Here is a 20,914-nt window from a genome sequence, read left to right as displayed (position 1 = left end):
AGTAGTGGGGAGAGGATAAACAAAAATTAGAGAAAAATAAATAAATAAATAAAAATAAGCACTCTGTTATAATTGTAAGTTATCTTGTTTGGCACAGTGTATTATTGGTCAGGTTCACGCTCCAATACATTGAATGTCACAGAGGTTATGGATTTCTTGGTTGTACATCGGGTGGGGCCCCACCAGTGTAATGAATCCAGGTGGCCCATATGGTATTGTTATGACTAATTTCTGATTGGGATTCTAAAACAAAGTTAATACTGCAGCTGCAGGAACAGATTCACAGGACATCACTGTGTTTAAAATGTCCGTTCAGTGTCAAAATGTATTATTACATGTTATTTTATACATAGATAAGAAAGGGGTGGTGTGAGATGTTATTAAAAACTAACAAATAGAAATATGTTATTAAAATCTAACAAATAGAAATATATTATTAAAAGCTAGCGAATAGAACAATTGCAAAAGTAAAACATTGAGAAGGGAGGGGGGAGTAGAGAGCGTTTAGTAGGAGATGTGTCTGTGTGTTAGGTGAAGGTTACAGAACCCATTTCAACAGAGAGAACAAAATGGAGTCTCTTGTGCTTAAATGAACAGTACAGTGAATGTCCATGTCAGTATAGAATTTATCATATCTATTTTTACATTACGCCATCCATTCCTCCGCAGCCATAATATCATTTACAAGGCAGATCCAGTCTTCATGGTCAGAAACACAAGTTTTTTTCCAGTGAATAGGGATTAGACATTTAGCCACGTTCAAAAGATGAGGCAGCACTGACTTACGGTAATGGCTGAGAGGAATGGCGGGGACATGCAACAGATGTTCCATCGGAGAGTCAGGTGAATCAACATCCAAAATAATTTTGATCTGGACCCTGATATCTCGCCAAAGGGGTCTGTAGCTTTGGGCACTCCCACCAGATATGGAGGAAGGTCCCCCGTTGCCCGCATTCCTGCCAGCAGGCATCCAAAGAAGCAGGAAAAATCCTTTTGAGATTGGATTGGACTGTGACCAATGAGTTAGTATTTTAAAACTATTTTCCTGCATCTTTTGTCTACGGAACTGGAATGGGTAAGGCAGTACAGCTGATCGAGTTGTGGCCCCGTAAATGTATGCTGCAGGTCTCTTTCCCACTCCTTCACATATGCTGGCTTTCCACTGGGTTCTAATGTTTGCAATAGTCCATATAGGACAGAGATGAAATGAGGGATCATCGTAGTGGACATACAGAGCTTTTCAAAAGGAGTTACAGAGGAAGGGGATCGGACTGTTTGTGGTAGGCTGTGAAGAAAGTGTTGAAGCTGCATATACCTACAATCATCCAGAGGGAAGCGGCCATATTGATCATTATATTTGCCTACCTAAATTGGCAAAGCCTGTACCACTATGTAGTTCTCACACTTAAAGTAAAAATCAGTACTTTTAACTCCAGTGTACTATCTGCTATTATAAACATAAAGTGCTATGTGCTAAAGCAAACTGTGAGATCAAACCATTCAGGTATTTTAGGCTCAAAACAGGGGGAGTTACAAGGTGACATTACAACACAGCCAGAGGAGATACAGGTAAGCGAACCAGGAGGTATAGGTAGATTGTGGCATAAACCTAGAACTGTCAGCAGTTTTTTTACATGCAATCTTAGTGCATGAGCAAGAGTACACTAGTGAACGTGCATATTTTTAATCTTGGCTTTTTAAAATAAATGGTTGATACAGAGACCACCATGAGTCTGTTTTAGCTTTGAGCTTAAAATCCCTGGGATGTGAATGAAGTTACTGTCAGGGAAGCTGGAATGTTTACTTAAACCCTGAAAGAGATATATCATCTTTGGACCTTGTATTTTTAGGTCCTACCATTAAGGTGAGAGCACACCTTGGATGATGGTTTAGCACACCAGGGCTTAAAAATTTCAAGAACTTTTGGATGTCACTTGCCAAATTTTTGTCCAATCTTCGGGGGGAAGAGAGTTATTAAGGTCTCATTCCCAGCGAGCACAGTAGAGAGGATCACTATCAAAGTTATTGCCCAGAATAGAAGTGTACATTAGAAAGAAGACACCATTAGTAGTTGGATTAGTTCTACAAGACATTCGAAGCCCCTCAGGGATATAGGGGCATTTTAAAAAGGAAACAAAATAAGTGTAGCGCTAAAACAATATTAAATGTCCAACATAGAGACAATATAATCCAGGAGTTGGTAAAACCTCTAGATGCAAATTAGGGGAAAGTACTCCATGTTTGTATGGCTCCTAATGGCTGGTGGTCCATAGAAATTATGTGACTTCATGTGAAGAGCAAATCAATAGGTGCATAACATCTGAAGTGAAGACAGACAAAGCACACCACCACCGACAATGAGGAGGCTTACCAGATCTATTGGACCCAAAGAGACATACGTCCAATTGGGTCAAAGCAGGCTTGGGTGGTGAATGGCTATGGGTGATCCAGAAGAGTGGAGGTCCTGAGATGAACCATGGACTGGTGTGTCCCTCAGGATGATATTAGAACACAGATGGCAGTAGTGATAAATGGGGAAGAAGAAGGAAAGGCCACATAGTGTAAATCCATAAAACAGATAGCAAATTTATTAAAAATGAGAGATACACTCACATGCAAATCTTTTAAAATCAGCGCTGTAAATATATGGCCGCAGTGGGGTCCTACCCGACGCGTTTCATCCTCTTAGGCGTCGTCTGGGGGACGTCTAAGAGGACGAAACGCATTGGGTAGGACCCCACTGGATTTACACTATGTGGCCTTTCCTTCTTCTTCCCCATTTATCACTACTGCCATTGTCGGTGGTGGTGTGCTTTGTCTGTCTACACTTCAGATGTTATGCACCTATTGATTTGCTCTTCACATGAAGTCACATAATTTCTATGGACCACCAGCCATTAGGAGCCATACAAACATGGAGTACTTTCCCCTAATTTGCATCTAGAGGTTTTACCAACTCCTGGATTATATTGTCTCTATGTTGGACATTTATTATTGTTTTAGCGCTACACTTATTTTGTTTCCTTTTTATTTGCATATATCCTGTTGGCCGTGTTAGCTGCTTATTTGTGTTTTTCTAGGGCAGCGCAGAATTACTTGGTACATTCTTCTCTCTGCGATATAGGAGCATTTTGACAAGAAAACCTGAAAGCTGATTGGTTTCCATGCAGAGCTGAACTAGATTTTGCACTCTCCAGTCTTAGTAAATCAAAACCATAGTATTTTTTAGAATAATAGAAGTGCCACTCCTAAAATAAATGGGTAAATAGTCCAACAGAAGTTGTTTTCTTTCAGCCTCTCTCTCAAATTAAAAGTCTGAAAGAGCCCCATCTGGATGGACTGACAGACAGGTAAGGAAGGGGATAACTCATTCATCTTATTAATTCATTTGTGCAACATATCTGTAAATTTGAGCATAAGCTATTGAACTTTGTAAACAACAAAAGTAAAATAATAAAAGGGAGACTGTAGCTCTATTGACTGGCTGGAACTGTACATATGAAACATTCATATAAACTATTTCATATTGTCGACTAAAAAAAAATAATTATATGTAACCTTTTTAAGTTTCAAATAAAAAAAAATTATAAAATATATTCCTTTTACCTGTAAGTTTACACTACGAGTTTAGGGTAGGGGAGGGATAAGATTAAGCATTGAGGGGGGGTTAGATTAGGTGTTAATAAATTATGTACTATGTGGCAATTTTTAAAGGTGGGGTAGAGATTAAACCAGAGCTTCGGGAATTATCTTGACCACCTTCTTCAGCACCACCCTATTCACACATACACATGCACATACATGACAACTGAAATAAATATATTATTTTACCTTATTTGCTTTGCAAAAATCCCAGTCATGTGACACATCTCCCCCTAAAACAGCACATACATCATTGCACTGCTCAATCAATTTGTTGGAATGGTGCTGGATGTTGAGTGGGCACTGTGTTCTTCACCTCCATTTATTCCCATTCACTGCATGCATGATATCATGATGTCATGCATTTGGCAGTAGGTGAGTTCATGACAGCTCTAGTGGTGATGTTGAGACAAGAATGTGCTGGACATCGGGGAAACAGGAACTGGTGTGGTGCCCAATTCTTTATATGGAGAAGGGTAAGTATTATTATACAGAGATATGAGAGTACCAGGTTAGGGCTAACAGAACTGTTAGAACAAGACTACTATTTGAGAGCCCTCCCCTTCCTCTCACAAGGAAGGAAAAAGAGGAAGGATGATCAATGAATGTTTTTAACTTGTAACTTTTTTTTTTTTTTTTTATAAATTTAATGTGAAATCATTTTTAATCCTTTCACCCACCACCTCCTGCCCTGCCATCTCATCTCATTCCTGTCTCTGTAGTGCCTAAATATTAATTCTCTTATCCAGGGCTTTTTTTGTCAGAGAATAGGTGCAGGAACTCCGCCTTCTGAGTTCCCCTGTGTCTACGCACCCTACACTCCTCTGAGCGCTGGCCCTTGGTCCCACCCCCTACCCACCTCCCAGTACTGCCCCAAGTATCATTTTGTGGTGCTAACTAATTTGTATGGAATTTTCTCTTATCTAACAACAAGAAAAGCAGTAAAATAGATCCCCTGGAGCCAGCAACAATATATTTGTCAGTAACAATAGAATCCACCCCAGCAACAATATATCCTTAACACAATAATAGACTCTCCCCAGAAGCAATGGCCCCACCCCAGCAACAATGGACCCCATCCCAGCAACAATAGGTCCCCTCAGCAATAATAGGATCCCAACAATAGATCGCTAACACAACAATAGACTCCCCTAGCAACAATGGACCCCACCCCAGCAACAATAGGTCCCCCCAGCAACAATAGACCTCACCACAGCAACAATAGATCCCTCACACAACAATGGACACCCCCAGCAACAATGGACCCCACCCCACCAACAATAGACTCCCCCCACACATACACACACAGCAACAATGGACCACCCACAACCAAATACCACCCCAGCAACAAAAGATTCACCCAGCAACATTAGACCTCCCAGCAGCAACAATAGATCTCCCAGCAGCCAGCATCAATAGACCCATCAGCATACAGCAACAATAGACCTCTCCCTCAATAGTTGATTCCTACTAGCAACATAAGACCCCCCAGCAACAACAAATCCCCCACACAAAACAGGTCCCCACCAGTGACAATAGATTCCCCAGCAGCCAGCATCAATAGACCCTCCAACACACCCCTTACATGCATTTAGTGCTGGAGGTGCCGGAACTGCGTTCCCCCGCGTTCCCGCTAAAAAAAAGTCCTGCTCTTATCCTGCACAATAACACCTTCATCTCCTTTCTCCCACTGTATATGACCTGTACATTAAACCCTTCGCCTCCTCTCTCCCTGTATGCCCTGTATATTAATGGTGCACTGTATCTAGTGCACCAATACCAAACTCTATATTTTAACCAGCTCAATACCAGCTTGTTGAGAATATTTAAGAATCCAGGCATTATTTATATGTTTTATAATGTAAGAGAAACATTTTTTTTGTCTTTTTTCCTTTATGTATTAAAAAATAAATTGGCAATTAAATACCACCAAAAGAAAGCTACCGTATATCTGTTTAAAAACATCATAAAATTCATGACCAAGTAATTGTCGGTCACACTATCATATGACTGAAAAATGAATAATAGGTGTTCCTTCTCCGGATGATGAATAAAAATTTTATTTGAAAAAAAAGAAAAATGAATAATGGCCTGATAATGAGTTTATACAGGCCAGGACTTAGGTGGATAAAGATAATGAAGAAAATTTAGGTTTGCTTTGGATGCCAAAAACCAAGAACCCCAAATGCTTGCACTGGATTTCAGACACCTAAAATTATATATATACTGTAAATGAAATGACAATTTAAAATAAGCATTGTCATTCAAGTGTTCACAGTTAATTCCAACGTAGCAGCATAATTCCATAAAGGCTATACTGTTTGTAATAGATAATCAGTCATAAATTAAATGTAAGTCTGTAATGTATGAAGAAGGTTGCTTGAAGCAACTGAATTATTGATACAGTGTGAAGAATACATGGGGTTAGAGAAAATATTTTGTTATTTTTAGCTTTTCAGAAGAAAGGGATTGAGTATTGAACTTTACTGTTGTACATTATTGCAGAAAACCTCATTAATATTCATCTAGATTCATGCACACTACAGAGATCTACTGCCTTTTCCAAATAATTTGCTGTAGTGTTCTCTCGCCTGCGTAGAAATCCTATTTATTTGGAGAACTCTGTAACATTTATAGATGACATGAAGGCTACAGACTGTAATTTATACAGTATCATAAAATGGTTCAGGCTGAGAAGATGACCTCCTAATTGGAGTCATACAAGTGTTCCATTAATACAGAAAACTCCAACAGGAATGGTTTTATTCTACACCAGTAGAATGCCTAACACTCTGCAATGACAAATAAGAAGGAAATTAGCATATGCAGCATATTTATGACAGACAGTAGATTGTTCTCTTGACTTTTCTATACCTTAAATACAGCTCAAGGCCTACTTTTAGACTACCTGATAACAGGCTAGTGAGAATTTGAAAATATGTTACTAAGTGAATGTCATGTATTAAAAATGAAAAGGGTTAAATTGTCATCATAGTGTTAGGGCTGGACTCAGCCCTTCCTTCTCAAAGCTTGTCGCTCAGCTGTCGGCTTATTGTCAGCTCCTATCTCTCTACAGTGACTCACCTGTTGATGATATCCTGCTCATCAGTCCTACCTACTTAAGCCGTGCAGTCCAGATGATCTCTGCCTTCGCCTTGGTCACATCTCTAGAGACGCTCTCCTGTGTTCCTGTTAAAGACTTGCTTGGCTGACATTCCTTCTGGCTCCAGATCCTGCTTGCTGTTCTACTATGCTCATCTATGGCTCCCTGATGTTTTGGCTTGTTTGAATATCTGTTCCGTTTCCTGAACTCTGGCTATTTTTCGACTACGTTTACGCTGTTTACCTTTTTTTATTGTTATTAAACAAGTGTGATTTAACTGTACTTCTGTCTCAGTCTGATTCATGGTTTCTGACAGTAGGCGAAAGCCATGAATTCAGAAGATGCAGTCAATCCACTTGTTGGTAATATTTTTTCCAGATTGGATGAGCAGGATCACTGCATGGATCAGTTTGCCATGGCGTTACAAATGCTCCTGAGTCACATCGGCTCACCTGGAATCTCCGACTGTGGCTGCTCTGGTACAACCTGTGTTGTAGGCTGTCCCTGCTGCTGCTCCAGTCTCTGTGCAAGCACCCGCCTCGAGTATTACCTCTATAAGAGGTATGTCTGGTTCTGCTCCACTTCCCCAGCGATTTGGGGGCGATCCAGTCCAATGCAGAGGGTTTCTCAACCAGGTTGAGATATACTTTGAGATGCTGCCCCAGGCACTTCCCACGGACAGAAGTAAAGTAGGTTTTGTGATATCTTTGCTTTCTGAGAGAGCCTTGGCCTGGGCAAACCCAACTATGGGAGACGCAAAAACCTGTTGTCTTGAGTTACCCTGAGTTTGTGGCTTCTTTTAAAAAGGTATTTGATGTTCCCGCACGCTTCTGCTGCCAAATGCCTCATGTCCATCAGAGTACGAGAACTGTTGCCGATTACGCTATTGAATTCCGTACTCTGGCAGCAGAGGTTGCTTGGAACAATGAGGCCCTTGTGGCTGTTTTTTCTCATGGTCTCTTGGATACCATCAAGGATGAGATAGCAGCCCAAGATATACCCACTGAGCTGGAGAAGTTGATCACATTTTCCATGCTCATTGACTATAGATTCAGAGAAAGACTCCCTTTTAAGGAGCGCTTGCGGAAGCCTCCTGTACATTTGTCTCCGAACTTTGCAGTCCCACCCTTGCCTCCCTCACCTCACATGCCTCCTGGTACCGAGTCGGCCTGTAAAGATGAACCCATGCACTTGGGCTTCACGCGTCTTTCTGCGGATGAGAGAACCTTTAGGAGGAGGGAGAGATTGTGCCTTCATTGTGGCAAGGCAGGTCACTTTTTGAAGTCTTGTCCTACCCAACCAGGGAACGCCTGAACCTTGAGGTCATGTCATGGACAGACCTTAGGTGGCATTGTTTCATCCCCAGTTATCCAGAAGAATAAGCCCCTGGTTTTGGTTACCCTTTCTTGGGCTGAGTCGTCAGTCGAGATACAGGCTCTAATCAACTCTGGGGCTGCAGGCCTGTTCATTGATGCTGCCTTTGTATCGAAGCACTCGTTTTCGCTGCGGCTGTGTGACACTCCACTTGCCATTGAGGCTCTTGACGGGAGACTTCTACAGCCTGCCCTTGTGACTCATGAGACCGTTCTGTTGTCCATGGCCGTAGGGGCTCTTCACCATGAGATAATCCAAGTTATTTCCTCACCTAAGTTTCCTCTGATTATTGGTTATCCTTGGTTACAGAGGCACAACCCCTCTTTTGATTGGCTCCATGCTGAGGTTCTCTCCTGGTCACCACAATGCAGTAAGACATGCTTCCAGAAGATAGCCAAGGTTCTGTGCAATTCTTTACTCTCCTCCCTGCTGAAGGAGTACTGCGATTTTAGCTATGTCTTTGACAAAGTTCAAGCCGGTAGTTTGCCTCCACACTGGTCGTATAAATGGGCAATTGACCTTCAGCCTGGTGCCATACCTCCTCATGGCCAGGTTTACCCTTCGTCGGTCTTGGAGGATAAGGCCATGGAGGTTTCATCCGCAAATCTTCGTCTCCTGCTGGTGCTGGTTTCTTCTTTGTGAAGAAGAAGAGTGGTGAACCGAGACCTTGTATTGATTATAGGGGTCTCAATCGTTTCACGATTAAGAATGCCTATCTGATTCTGTTGATTACAGAGTTATTTGACCGCCTCAAGGGAGAAACGGTTTTCACAAAGCTTGATTTGAGAGGGGCATACAATCTCGTGAGGATTAAGGAGGGCGACGAGTGGAAAACTGCATTTAAAACCAGAACAGGCCATTATGAGTACCTCGTAATTCCTTCTGGCCTTTGTAATGCCCCGGCAGTTTTCTGGGAATTTATTAACAATGTTCTCCGAGATTTGTTGCAGTTATGTGTAGTGGTTTATCTCAACGATATCCTCATAGTTTCCAAGTCCCTGGAGAGCCACCACACAGATGTCTGTCGTGTGCTTCGGAAACTATGGGAGAACAATCTCTATTGTAAATTGGAGAAGTGCGAATTCCATCATCTCTGGTCAAGCCCCTGACTGATATGACCAGAAAGGACGGTAACCCACAGAGTTGGTCTCCGGAGTCCATTAAGGCCTTTGAAAGTCTCAAGGCTGCCTTTGTTTCGGCTCCTGTGTTGGCACATCCTGATCCTACGTTACCTTTTATCCTTGAGATTGATGCTTCTGAGACTGGAGTTGGCTCCCTTCTGTCTCAATGTCTACCTCTGAGAGCGCTATGCATCCTTGTGGTTACTTTTCCAAGAAATTGCCACCTGCGGAGTGCAATTACGAGATTGGTGACAGAGAGCTGTTAGAGTTCATTTTAGCCCTGAAAGAATGGAGAAATCTCCTCTAAGGTCCCACTGTGCTGGTTCTCATTCTTACTAACCATAAGAATCTCACATTCTTCTCTGAGGCTTAACGCCTCTCTCCCAGAAGGGCGCAATGGGCTCTTTTCTTGTCTAATTTCAATTACATTGTCTCATTCTTACCCGGTACTAAGAATGTAAGGGCTGACGCTTTGTCACGACAATTTTCCTCCACTCCCAAGATGGAGTTGGTTCCCGTTCCTGTGATTCCTCCTGATCGTATTCTGGCTATGGTTCGCACCAGTCTCATTTCTCCTTTCGGTAACAAAATTTTTGCTGCTCAGGTCCATGCTCCTCCTGAGAAACCTTGTGACCGCTGCTTTGTCCCAGAGAGTCTCCATACTGCCGTGCTCCAGACTTAACATTCTCCCAAGGCTGCTGGCCACCCTGGGAAGAATAACTCTTTTGGGCCATTTCCCAACAATTCTGGTGGCCTAGTCTACATGCTGATGTAACCGCCTTCGTAGCTGCCTGTTCCGTGTGTGCTCAGAGTAAGACTCCACAACACTTTCCAGTGGGCCTCCTACAACCCATACCCAATGGAGAGAGGCCCTGGACCCACCTGTTTATGGATTTCATTGTGGAGTTACCCAACTCCCAGGGCAACACAGTTATCCTTATGGTGGTTGACTGGTTCTCGAAAATGTCCCATTGTATTGCACTTAACAAGTTGCCCACTTCTAAGGAACTGGCTTTGATTTTTGCTCGGGAGATCTTTTGCATACATGGGCTACCCAAGGTGATTGTCGAGCCTTTCTGGCGGTTCTGGCGAGCCTTTTGTGCACAGTTGGGAATTTAGCTTGCTTTCTCCTCAGCATATCACCAGCAGTCTAATGGGGCCGCAGAACAAGCCAATCAGTCCTTTTGACCATCATAACAACTGGTCAGACCTCTTACCGTGGACGGAGTTTGCTAACATTACTGCCTTGAATTCTGCTTCCCGATTGTCCCCGTTTATGGCGAACTATGGTTTCCAACCTTCCATGTTGCCTGACTCATTTGTTCCGCAGAGTATTCCTGCGTTAGAGGAGCATCTCCATGGTCTTCGTTCCACTTCGTTCCTCCGTGATTTCCATAGACTTTTTCCCCTCAAGCCTGGTGGTCCTCCGATGGGGAAGGGTCATTGAGGAGGGGGTACTGTCAGGGCTGGGCTCAGCCCTTCTTTCTCAAAGCTGGCCGCTCAGCTGTCGGCTAATTGCCAGCTCCTATCTCTCCACAGTGACTCTGTTGATGATATCCTGCCATCAGTCCTGCCTACTTAAGCCGTCCAGTCCAGATGATCTCTGCTTTTGCCTTGGTCACATCTCTAGAGACGCTCTCCTGTGTTCCTGTTAAAGACTTGCTTGGCTGACATTCCTTCTGGCTTCAGATCCTGCTTGCTGTTCTACTACAGTCATCTCTGTCTCCCTGACGTTTTTGCTTGTCTGATTATCTGTTCCAGTTCCTGAACTCTGGCTATGTTTTGACTACGTTTACTCTGTTTACCTTTTTTTATTATTATTAGTGGGCTTTATCTGTACTTCTGTCTCAGTCTTATTCATGGTTTCTGACTCATAGATAGAGAATTATTTATGTATATTCAAAGAATTATCATATATAGAGAAATTGTCATTCTTATATAAATAATAGTAAACTACACAGGTAGCATGTAGAGGTGATCAATCTTTCATGATCACATCATGTGCAATTGATCACCTTGAGATGCTTCTGCATGCTACAGTATCTGTGTAGCTCACTCTGTAGGGAGCCATTTGTTTAATCTTCTTAACAACTGACTGATTCTTGTAATTAATTAACAGTGATTTTAGTAGCATGAATAAACTAAAAAAAAATCGTCTTCATAGCTCTAGCCTAATGAGGTGAATGACAGCAATTGGTTAAATCGCTCAGTAGCAAGAGAATAAAACCACCTTAGGGCTTAGTGCAGACCCCAGCTCACACTACCATGTAGATATTTTTTTATAGAGAAAAATGCAGTGAACAAGCACAGAGATAATGCTTAGGTTTCTTAAAAGAAAGCCCACCATGAAAATAAACTACCATGAAAGCACACCATAAAAAATGTTATTTATAAAGTACAGATTTTATGAAGTAAAGAAAAACAAAGATAAAAAAAACAGTTTATAAACTAAGAAACATTGACCAAAAGTATTATAGTTCATCTTTAAATATGATTGGAATATGTAGATGACTTCACTTAGTGAATGACCTTGGTTTTTGCACCTTTATTGAATTTGCCTGTATGTGTTTAGGAAAAGAATTATCTTTACAATATTGGCTCCTACTTAAGAAAAATAAAGTTCTTCTGTCATAGGGTGGGATATTTTGGGGTCTATTTAATAACAGTGAATAGGCTATACACTTTGCATGAGATAGTTCCCCAGAGCTTAATGAATGTGATGAAGTTTCACTTTGCAAAAATACCCAATCACGTGCAAGGATAATAAAATAATTTTTGCCTGAAAATGAATGGGTGATGGAAGTCAGCACAACTTCACCACATTCACTAAGCTCTGGGGAAAATTCCCTTGCAAAGTAAACTGCCTATCTGCCTAAACAAACCCCTTTGTCTTGGCGTTGTCTACTGTTAGCTGTGTTTGGCAATATAGTTATTTGGCCACTCTATAATTCTGATTCTGGGGATTCTTGCATCCTTTTGCTTGAATGGCAGACTGCAAACATTAAAAAACATACTATATGTTACATAACCATAATTTTTCAACAGGAGATTCATGCTTACAAAAGCTAATTCTTTATAACCAGCACCAAAGTCTATTCTTTGCAATCAATAGTGTTAGAAAATAGGAAACTGCTGCTTGAACACACAGCAAGTGACAATAAAACAGTCAGATGTAATATCACTTAAATATTGTTATCTTTTGCTTCCAGCATTGCATTTTCATCGCTTTGCATCTGCAGAATATTGCTGTATTTTCCACAGTGTGGTGTTTTATCCCATTTGTAGCTTTACCTTTCTCAAGAGCATATTAAAGATGTCATTTTATATAATCCTGCATGTTGTCTTTTACTGGAGGAAAGCAAATAACAGGATAAAAGCTTTTATTTCTGAAGGAAAACTTCCGAAACTGCAATAAGAAAAAATGACACCCACAGCGCCTAGTGATTTTCCATTAAGAAACATGCATAAACATAAATGACTAAAGAAGAAAAGAGGAAATATACATTAAGCTTTCCTTTTATTTAGAGTAAAGTATTATTATTATCTTCATCCAGGACACCAACATAGCTAGAGAATATGAAACTATTCACACCAGTCTCTGCCTCCAACAAACTTACTTCAAAATGTCACGTGCACACACGGTGACAATGAGATCAATTAGAGTACCAAAAGGAAATCAGGACACAAGCACTAGAGGTATATAATTTAGTTCACTTGTTCTTTTATTTCATTTTAGTTCTGCTATTTCCAAGTTTCTTTTTTAGAGAAACAAATGCTGGGAATGCTTCGTTTTTTATGAGTCTTTGTATCGTTTTTTCTATGTGTAATACATTACTCCTTAATTACATCAACAATCTCATTGCTAAGCATGTGAGCTATTAAATTGGCAGGGTGCCTCACTAGGATTTAGTTTTCCATTCCTTAAGGACAATGCATCAGAATATTGTACAGCCACACAAATACATTTCGATGCACAGTATATCATGGTTTGGGCTGTCACTCAGCAAGTATAAAGCTGAGAACACAACGTGCCAGCGTGGGAACTATGATGAGATTTCCTTTTTCACTTCTTGTTTCAGAGTTACACAAGACAGTGAGGAAACTCTCCAAAGTGATTTGAAAACCCCTCCTGGATAGTTCTCACTGGGATAGATATACCCATTGAAAGATTGTACCTCTATTTTGGTGACAACTTCAAAGTTTTGGATTACCACTTACCTTCTGTCCCACCGACAAAGATCACTAGGATCAATACTGAGGCTGAACCTCTCCAATGGATACGAAGACAGCAATGACAGGGGTTTTGACACTTTTAGGGTCTATGTCAATGGGTGTTGGACTTGTGTCAGTGGTATCAGTTTGACATCAGTTTGCGACACTTGACAACATTAATTATAACTAGCACAAATGTTTCATTATTTATATTATTATACAGTGCCTTGCAAAAGTATTCACCCCCTTGGCTTTTTACCTATTTTGTTACATTACAGCCTTTAGTTCAATGTTTTTTTAATCTGAATTATATGTGATGGATCAGAACACAATAGTCTAAGTTGGTGAAGTAAAATTAGAAAAATATAAACATAAAACTATTTTTCAGAAATAAAAAACTGATAATTGGCATGTGCGTATGTATTCACCCACTTTGTTATGAAAGCCATAAAAAGATCTGGCAACCAATTACCTTCAGAAGTCACATAATTAGTGAAATGATGTCCACCTGTGTGCAATCTAAGTGTCACGTGATCTGTCATTACATATACACACCTTTTTGACGGGCCCCAGAGGCTGCAACACCTAAGCAAGAGGCACCACTAACCAAACACTGCCATGAAGACCAAGGAACTCTCCAAACAAGTAAGGGACAATGTTGTTGAGAAGTACAAGTCAGGGTTAGGTTATAAAAAAATATCCAAATCTTTGATGATCCTTAGGAAGACCATAAAATCTATCATAACCAAATGGAAAGAACATGGCACAACATGTCAAAGATGGCCACACACCAAAACTCACGTACCGAGCAAGGAGGGCATTAATCAGGGAGGAGGCACAGAGACCTAAGGTAACCCTGGAGGAGCTGCAAAGTTCCACAGCAGAGACTGGAGTATCTAAACATAGGACGTAAATAAGCCGTACGCTCCATAGAGTTGGGCTTTATGGCAGAGTGGCCAGAAGAAAGCCATTACTTTCAGCAAAAAACAAAATGGCACATTTTGAGTTTGCAAAAAGGCAGGTGGGAGACTCCCAAAATGTATGGAGGAAGGTGCTCTGGTCTGATGAGACTAAAATTTAACTTTTTGGCCATCAAAGAAAACGCTATGTCTGGTGCAAACCCAACACATCACATCACCCAAAGAACACCATCCCCACAATGAAACATGGTGGTGGCAGCATCATGCTGTGGGGATGTTTTTCAGCAGTCGGGACTGGGAAACTGGTCAGAGTTGAGGGAAAGATGGATGGTGCTAAATACAGGGATATTCTTGAGCAAAACCTGTACCACTCTGTGTGTGATTTGAGGCTAGGACGGAAGTTCACCTTCCAGCAGGACAATGACCCCAAACACACTGCTAAAGCAACACTTGAGTGGTTTAAGGGGAAACATGTACATGTGTTGGAATGGCTTAATCAAAGCCCAGACCTCAATCCAATAGAAAATCTGTGGTCAGACTTAAAGATTGCTGTTCACAAGTGCAAACCATCCAACTTGAAGGAGCTGGAGCAGTTTTGCAAGGAGGAATGGGCAAAAATCCCAGTGGTAAGATGTGGCAAGCTCATAGAGACTTATCCAAAGCGACTTGGAGCTGTGATAGCCACAGAAGGTGGCTCTACAAAGTATTGACTTTAGGAGGGTGAATAGTTATGCACATTGACTTTTTCTGTTATTTTGTCCTATTTGTTGTTTGCTTCACAATAAAAAAAAAATTTTCAAAGTTGTGGGCATGTTCTGTAAATTACATGATGCAAATCCCCAAACAAACTGTGTTAATTCCAGGTTGTGAGGCAACAAAACATGAAAAATGCCAAAGGGGTGAATACTTTTGCAAGGCACTGTACATGTATACTGTATATTTACATATGCACATTTATTTATTTATATTTAGAGAAAAAAAAAAAAAAAATATATATATATATATATATACATATACACACACACACACACACACACACACACACACACACACACACATATATGTGTGTGTGTGTCTTTATGTTAACTTACAAGCAATGCAAAAGAACTGTTCTTCAACGCCTTGTGTTCTAAGAATTTATGAAACAGTTCACAATCTATGTGTTTTGGGATCTGCTCTAATAAACTCTGTCTTTCCATTTCGGGATAACATCCAAAACAGCCTCGGGCAAACCTGTTATCATTTTACCCGAATCCTAAACCAGTCTTTTGTTTACTGTGTGACATGTCATGATGTAGCCATGATGGGGCATCTAATGAACTAATATCCACAGTTTAGCTGTCCTCAGCAATTCTTGCAGTAACAAACACAGCCAGAAGAAAAATATTGCAGTTTAAAGCCGTTGACTTGTTTAAGTATTTTAAGAGATGATCTTTTACTGTTAAAGCTTCTCAACCAATGTATTATTTACAAACTGTTTATCTTTCTGCTGTATTATAACTGGAAATTTCCTTTATGCTAATCCCAAATATTGGTGCAGTACTGAAGATTTTGGACATGATTTACTCATTTTAACAAGCATGCTCTTAGTCCATCGATCTTGAGTGATGCACTTGGATTATTTAGGAGATGTACAGGTACTTTCACATGACCCTTTTACAACTATCCTCTTGGGACGATGCACATGCAGATTTGCTGATGACTTAAGCTAGATATAAGTAAACATGTCAGGATTCTCTTGACTGGTAATCTGCTAAATTTGACTCTGTATTATGCAGACCTAGATATTCACCGGGATGAAATGAAGTAGTGGAGGTATCGATCAAACCCTATACTGTTTCACTTCTGCAATTATGGAGCCCAAGGTCAATGACATAATGTATATTCCCAACCCCTTAAATCACAGAAAATAAGCCAATCAGTACAATTTATTTACTGAGATGATGTAGTACATGGCTTTATGGTTGAATTTATTATACATATGTGGGCACTTCCTACATATTTGGGAAATAGTATGGGTTCAAATATGAGCAGTTTTTTCATTAATGATGAGAAGCACCCATAAGACTGTGTACCACAATTTTTTGATAAATGAAGTACATTATTAAGTTAGAACATTTATATGAATTTCATTAACTTTTGCATTTTTTCCCAACTGTTTTGCTACTGTGTTCTTATTTTCTATTTTCCCTCTCAGTTTTCTTTTTTAATCTTTTCTTCCTATTGTTTGATTCTGTATGTGTTTTGTCTTTCCTTTTTAGACTGTATTTTGCTTAATGTTAGTTTGTCATTTGACAGCATTTTTGGTTGCATAACAAAATATTCATTGTATTTTAATAATGCTTCTGATCAAAAAAAAATACTCAGTGTTCCCCACAGTAATAGACTTAACCAAGTTACTTACATTCACTATTTTGATGATGTCTTAGCTTAACCTTGAAAGGTATTAAATCCAAAATAAAGATTTGATATGTTGCAACTTACCAATCCTTAAAGTGTTACTAAACCCACAACAGTAAGATCAGTCTGTATATGCAGTAAAGCATGCTTTTTTTACTAACTGTGGAACCTAAGGGGTTAATCTTCTGCATTGTGTAAAAAGGCTGCTTGATCTTGTATACACAGATCGTCCTCTTCTTCCACTGACTCCAGAACAGGTCTGGATAAGACAGAGTTACTAGGGTCAGGCTGCACATGCTCAGTTTGGCGTGTATTGCTAGATAATTGTTTTTTTTTTCCTGGGAGAGTGCATGTGATCAGCACAGGACCAATCAGCACTGCCTAGAGGGTCAGGGGTCCTGGATAGGACAGCTCAATGCAGTATGAAAACTCCTCCTACAAGCTTTAACCAGGAACTGATAGAAGTCACAAGACTGCTATATAATGCTGATAAGAAAAGGTATTTAGCCATTTATATTTACTAAAATAATTGCTTTTCCATATTCTGTGTACTGTGGGAGACCAGATATAGTGAATGCAGGGTCCTGGGTTTAGTAACACTTTAAATATGTTGGCTTTATTAGTTTTCCTTATTTTCCTTTATTTTTACCTGCTGATCCAGCCAGCAAAACAATTCCTGTTTTAGAGTATCTTCTATAGAGGAGCAACAGAGACATCTTTGGACAGCAGCATTTTCAAACTGGAGAGATGGTACTGTTAGATGCACTAGCAGATTTAGATGGGCTTTACTAAAAAATTAAAGCCAGACTCTTGCTAACAAATTTCACGCAGTTACAGCAACATTTTTTCCACTTTTGGGTAAAGGTTTCACATAAGTGAATAAAAGCTAACTATTGTAATAACAGTTTTGGTTTGGTTTAATGCAACTTTAACAGGCTGATTGGCCATCAGGGCTACTGGAACAAATGAGGATTTCATTTTTTTTCTCAGAAGTGAAAAGTGGCAACAAAACTTAACTTGAAGATCTCCATCTAATTCAATGTTTTTTTAAGTTTGAGAATAATAGTTTTTAGACAGTATTCAAATATACATAAGACAGGAAATAGTCATGTTTTTTTTAAATTTGGCTCATAAAAATAAATCATAGTAGGACTGATGACAATCTCCTGGTGTCTACTGGATCTTAAATCCAAAACCATTAAATTACCAACTGTTGACAGGATAGAACAGTTCATTCTTTTCTCTAGTATAGACCAATTATTTAACATTTTGAAAAAGCAAATATTAATGAACAAGCAACTTATAATTTACTAATTTGGAATATTTCCAGGTCCAGGTAAACTTGAAATACATATATGGAGCATAGCCTAACTGCTTCCTACTTCAGTTTGTCTTGATTCTACAATAGTTAAATACACCAATCCACCCCTTTGTAAAATTGTTGATGATCTGAAAACTCATACATTTGAAGAAGGAGAGCCACAAACCAAATTTATACTCATCTTAAACATTTGAATGTCATTGGTGACACAGACATCTCTTAACTGACTACCATCCATATTCAGCATTCATTAACATTGTTTGCTATTTACCTTGAAAATTACAGTATTTGATATATACACAATGATCACTCATGATCCCTATGCACATGACTTGGAACTTGTTCTGTCCATTTTAAATGGTTCACCCCTGAAGACCCAACAAAATTGATGCAGGAATCACTATAGGGCAGTGGTTCTCAACTCCTGTCCTCAGGACCCACTAACAGGCCAGGTTTGCAAGATAACTGAAATACATCACAGGTGATATCATTTGCTGCTCAGTGATTACAGTATTCTAGTCTGCATCTCCCCAAGATAATACTTAAAATCTGGCCTGTTGGTGGGTCCTGAGGACTGGAGTTGAGAACCACTGCTATAGGGGATCTTTGCAGTAACTTTTAAAAAAATGAAAAAAATAAATTACTTTTGTAAATATAACATTTTACCTCAGTAATTTTCCTGTCACTTGAGGGCTGTCATTGAGATTCCAGCCAACTCTTATTTTGCTTCCAATTGCTATGTCTTTTACTTCTACCGCAGCTCCGATCAATGATTTACATCAAGGAATGCATCAACTGATCTCTTTAGCTGTGAAATGAATGTTCATAATAGCTTGCCAAGATAACATGACATGGGGAATGGTCTGGGCCTAGCTCAACTTTAACATTGGGTCTGCAGTTTTTGTTTTGTGTTTACAACTGCCAATTATAAGGATGAAATTCTTATATATAGAAATAAAAATCCTTATTTTATGGACCCTTCCACTTAAAGCATTTGGGTTGATTTATCAAAGGAAAAATAGGCCATTCACCTTTCAAAGGCATTTCCCCTTAGCTGTGAAAATGTGGGGAAATCGGGCTGACTTCAATCATTCAATCATGTACAAGCCAAAGTCTGAATTCTGAACCGCATTCACCAATTACAGTAAGTGAAAATTCCCTTGCAAAGTGAACAGGCTATTTGTCATTGGTAAATCAATCCAATTGAATTAACAAAGTACAGAGGACAGCATAAAAATTTTATCACAGATGTATAATTATCATTTGGTTGGTTCTGTTTCTGTTTGGTTCTGTTGGTTCTGTTTTTCCCCACCTTAATGCTGGATCCACACTCATCATTTTGACACACTTTTAACTATATTTTCATTGAAAAAAACAACCAAATGCAACTTTCCACCAACATAATCTAGCTCATGGGTTGGTGGTAGGGTGCATTGATATGCTCATTTATTTTTGTGATTAAAATCTGGTTAAAAGCATTTGAAAGTGCCTAACAATTGCAACATATGGTATGTTGACCAACAAATATTGTTGATGTCTGCTTTTAGATCTATACATTTCCTGGTTTCAAGTGAACAAACAACAATATAAGGGGTTGTAATAAAGCAAACATGCCTTTGAATGCATTGGAGGTGGTTTAGATGAATTTCCAAAATATTTTTCTCATTCGTTGGTCACTGGTAACTAGTAAACAATGGTGGCTGAAAGCTGTTTTAAAGTTGCCAAATTGCCAGCATCCAATTTGAGCTGAAACCTGGAAATGAATAGTTCATGTGAATATTTCCAATCTCAACATCTCACACAAGAAAAGAACCTGATGGCTTCTGAAGATTTATGTTTTAATTGAAGATGTATTTTCTGTGTTGAACTATGGTACTATCATTTGAAAAAATAATGAGTCAGACTTATTGATATTCAGTACATTTTATGACAATATAAAATATATATCACATTGTTTATATATTTAATTGCTGCTCGCTGTTTATACTCCTTGTACAAGTTTCTTTAAGGTACGTCTGTCACGTTAAAAAAAAACTGGTAATAAGTATAGAGTACAGACACCTGGAAGTACCCGAACTTACCTGCAGCAGCCTGCAGTCCCCACAGTTATGGGCCAATTCTGGGCCATTATGATCAGGCAAAACTTTGACACTTCCTCCCATCCCACTGACATATTGATTGGCCCATCAAAATGGAGGGCTGCCTCACTGGCCAATACAAAAATGTTCATGAGCAAGAAGGTTAGACATGATGAGGATGACGAGGGACTGCATGCAGGCACCTAACTTTATACCTAATAGTAGTTTTTTTTTCTAGTGACAGAGTGACTTTAATAATGCTATTAAGGTGTGGAAGTCAATCTTTGACACTCCTTCCCCGGCTCAGTTGTTACTTTTTTTGGAATATTGAGTCAAATTATTTTGATTGACAAATCATCTAAATAGAGACGGAGTTGCAAAGTAAGTCTATTCCTATTCCACAGGTCAACAAGTGTGATCTAATAAAAGTGTCATGGCTTCTTTCAGGTAGTAGGTGTGACCTTGAAGAAAAAGTGGTTCAGTCTTCCAAAAAGTGACTTGACCCCAATTTTGGTGGGTTATTATTTATTTTTCTCTACAAGGAAATTATTCACCTGCATGCATAGCTATATATAGTTGTATAACCTCAAGATTAATTTCTATGGGACTAATATAGTGTATGCATTTAGAAGCATGCTGGTAGATGTAGCAAAAATATAGGTTAGATTTTCAGAAAAATGTTGTGACATTGTGTAACCTTTTATCAATGAACTGGAATGCACCTGCAGCAATGAGCAGCTGAC

The 20,914-nt window shown here is 39.5% G+C and overlaps 1 protein-coding gene across 4 annotated transcripts in view; it reads left to right on the top strand.

The window, feature by feature from the left end:
- Positions 1 to 20,914, top strand: part of PEX5L (peroxisomal biogenesis factor 5 like) — a 364,561-nt gene that overhangs the window by 158,043 nt on the left and 185,604 nt on the right. For 2 of the 4 annotated variants that reach the window (XM_073626273.1, XM_073626271.1), the window contains exon 2: positions 20,619 to 20,684. The exons of the other annotated variants lie outside the window; for them this stretch is intronic. In XM_073626273.1, the coding sequence (XP_073482374.1) occupies positions 20,619 to 20,684 (66 nt within the window). The remainder of the gene's footprint in view (positions 1 to 20,618; positions 20,685 to 20,914) is intronic. 4 annotated transcript variants of the gene reach the window in all.

Source organism: Aquarana catesbeiana, linkage group LG04, assembly GCF_042186555.1.
Source record: "Aquarana catesbeiana isolate 2022-GZ linkage group LG04, ASM4218655v1, whole genome shotgun sequence".
NCBI classification, from domain to species: domain Eukaryota; kingdom Metazoa; phylum Chordata; class Amphibia; order Anura; family Ranidae; genus Aquarana; species Aquarana catesbeiana.
This window is presented reverse-complemented; position numbering and strand designations above follow the sequence as displayed.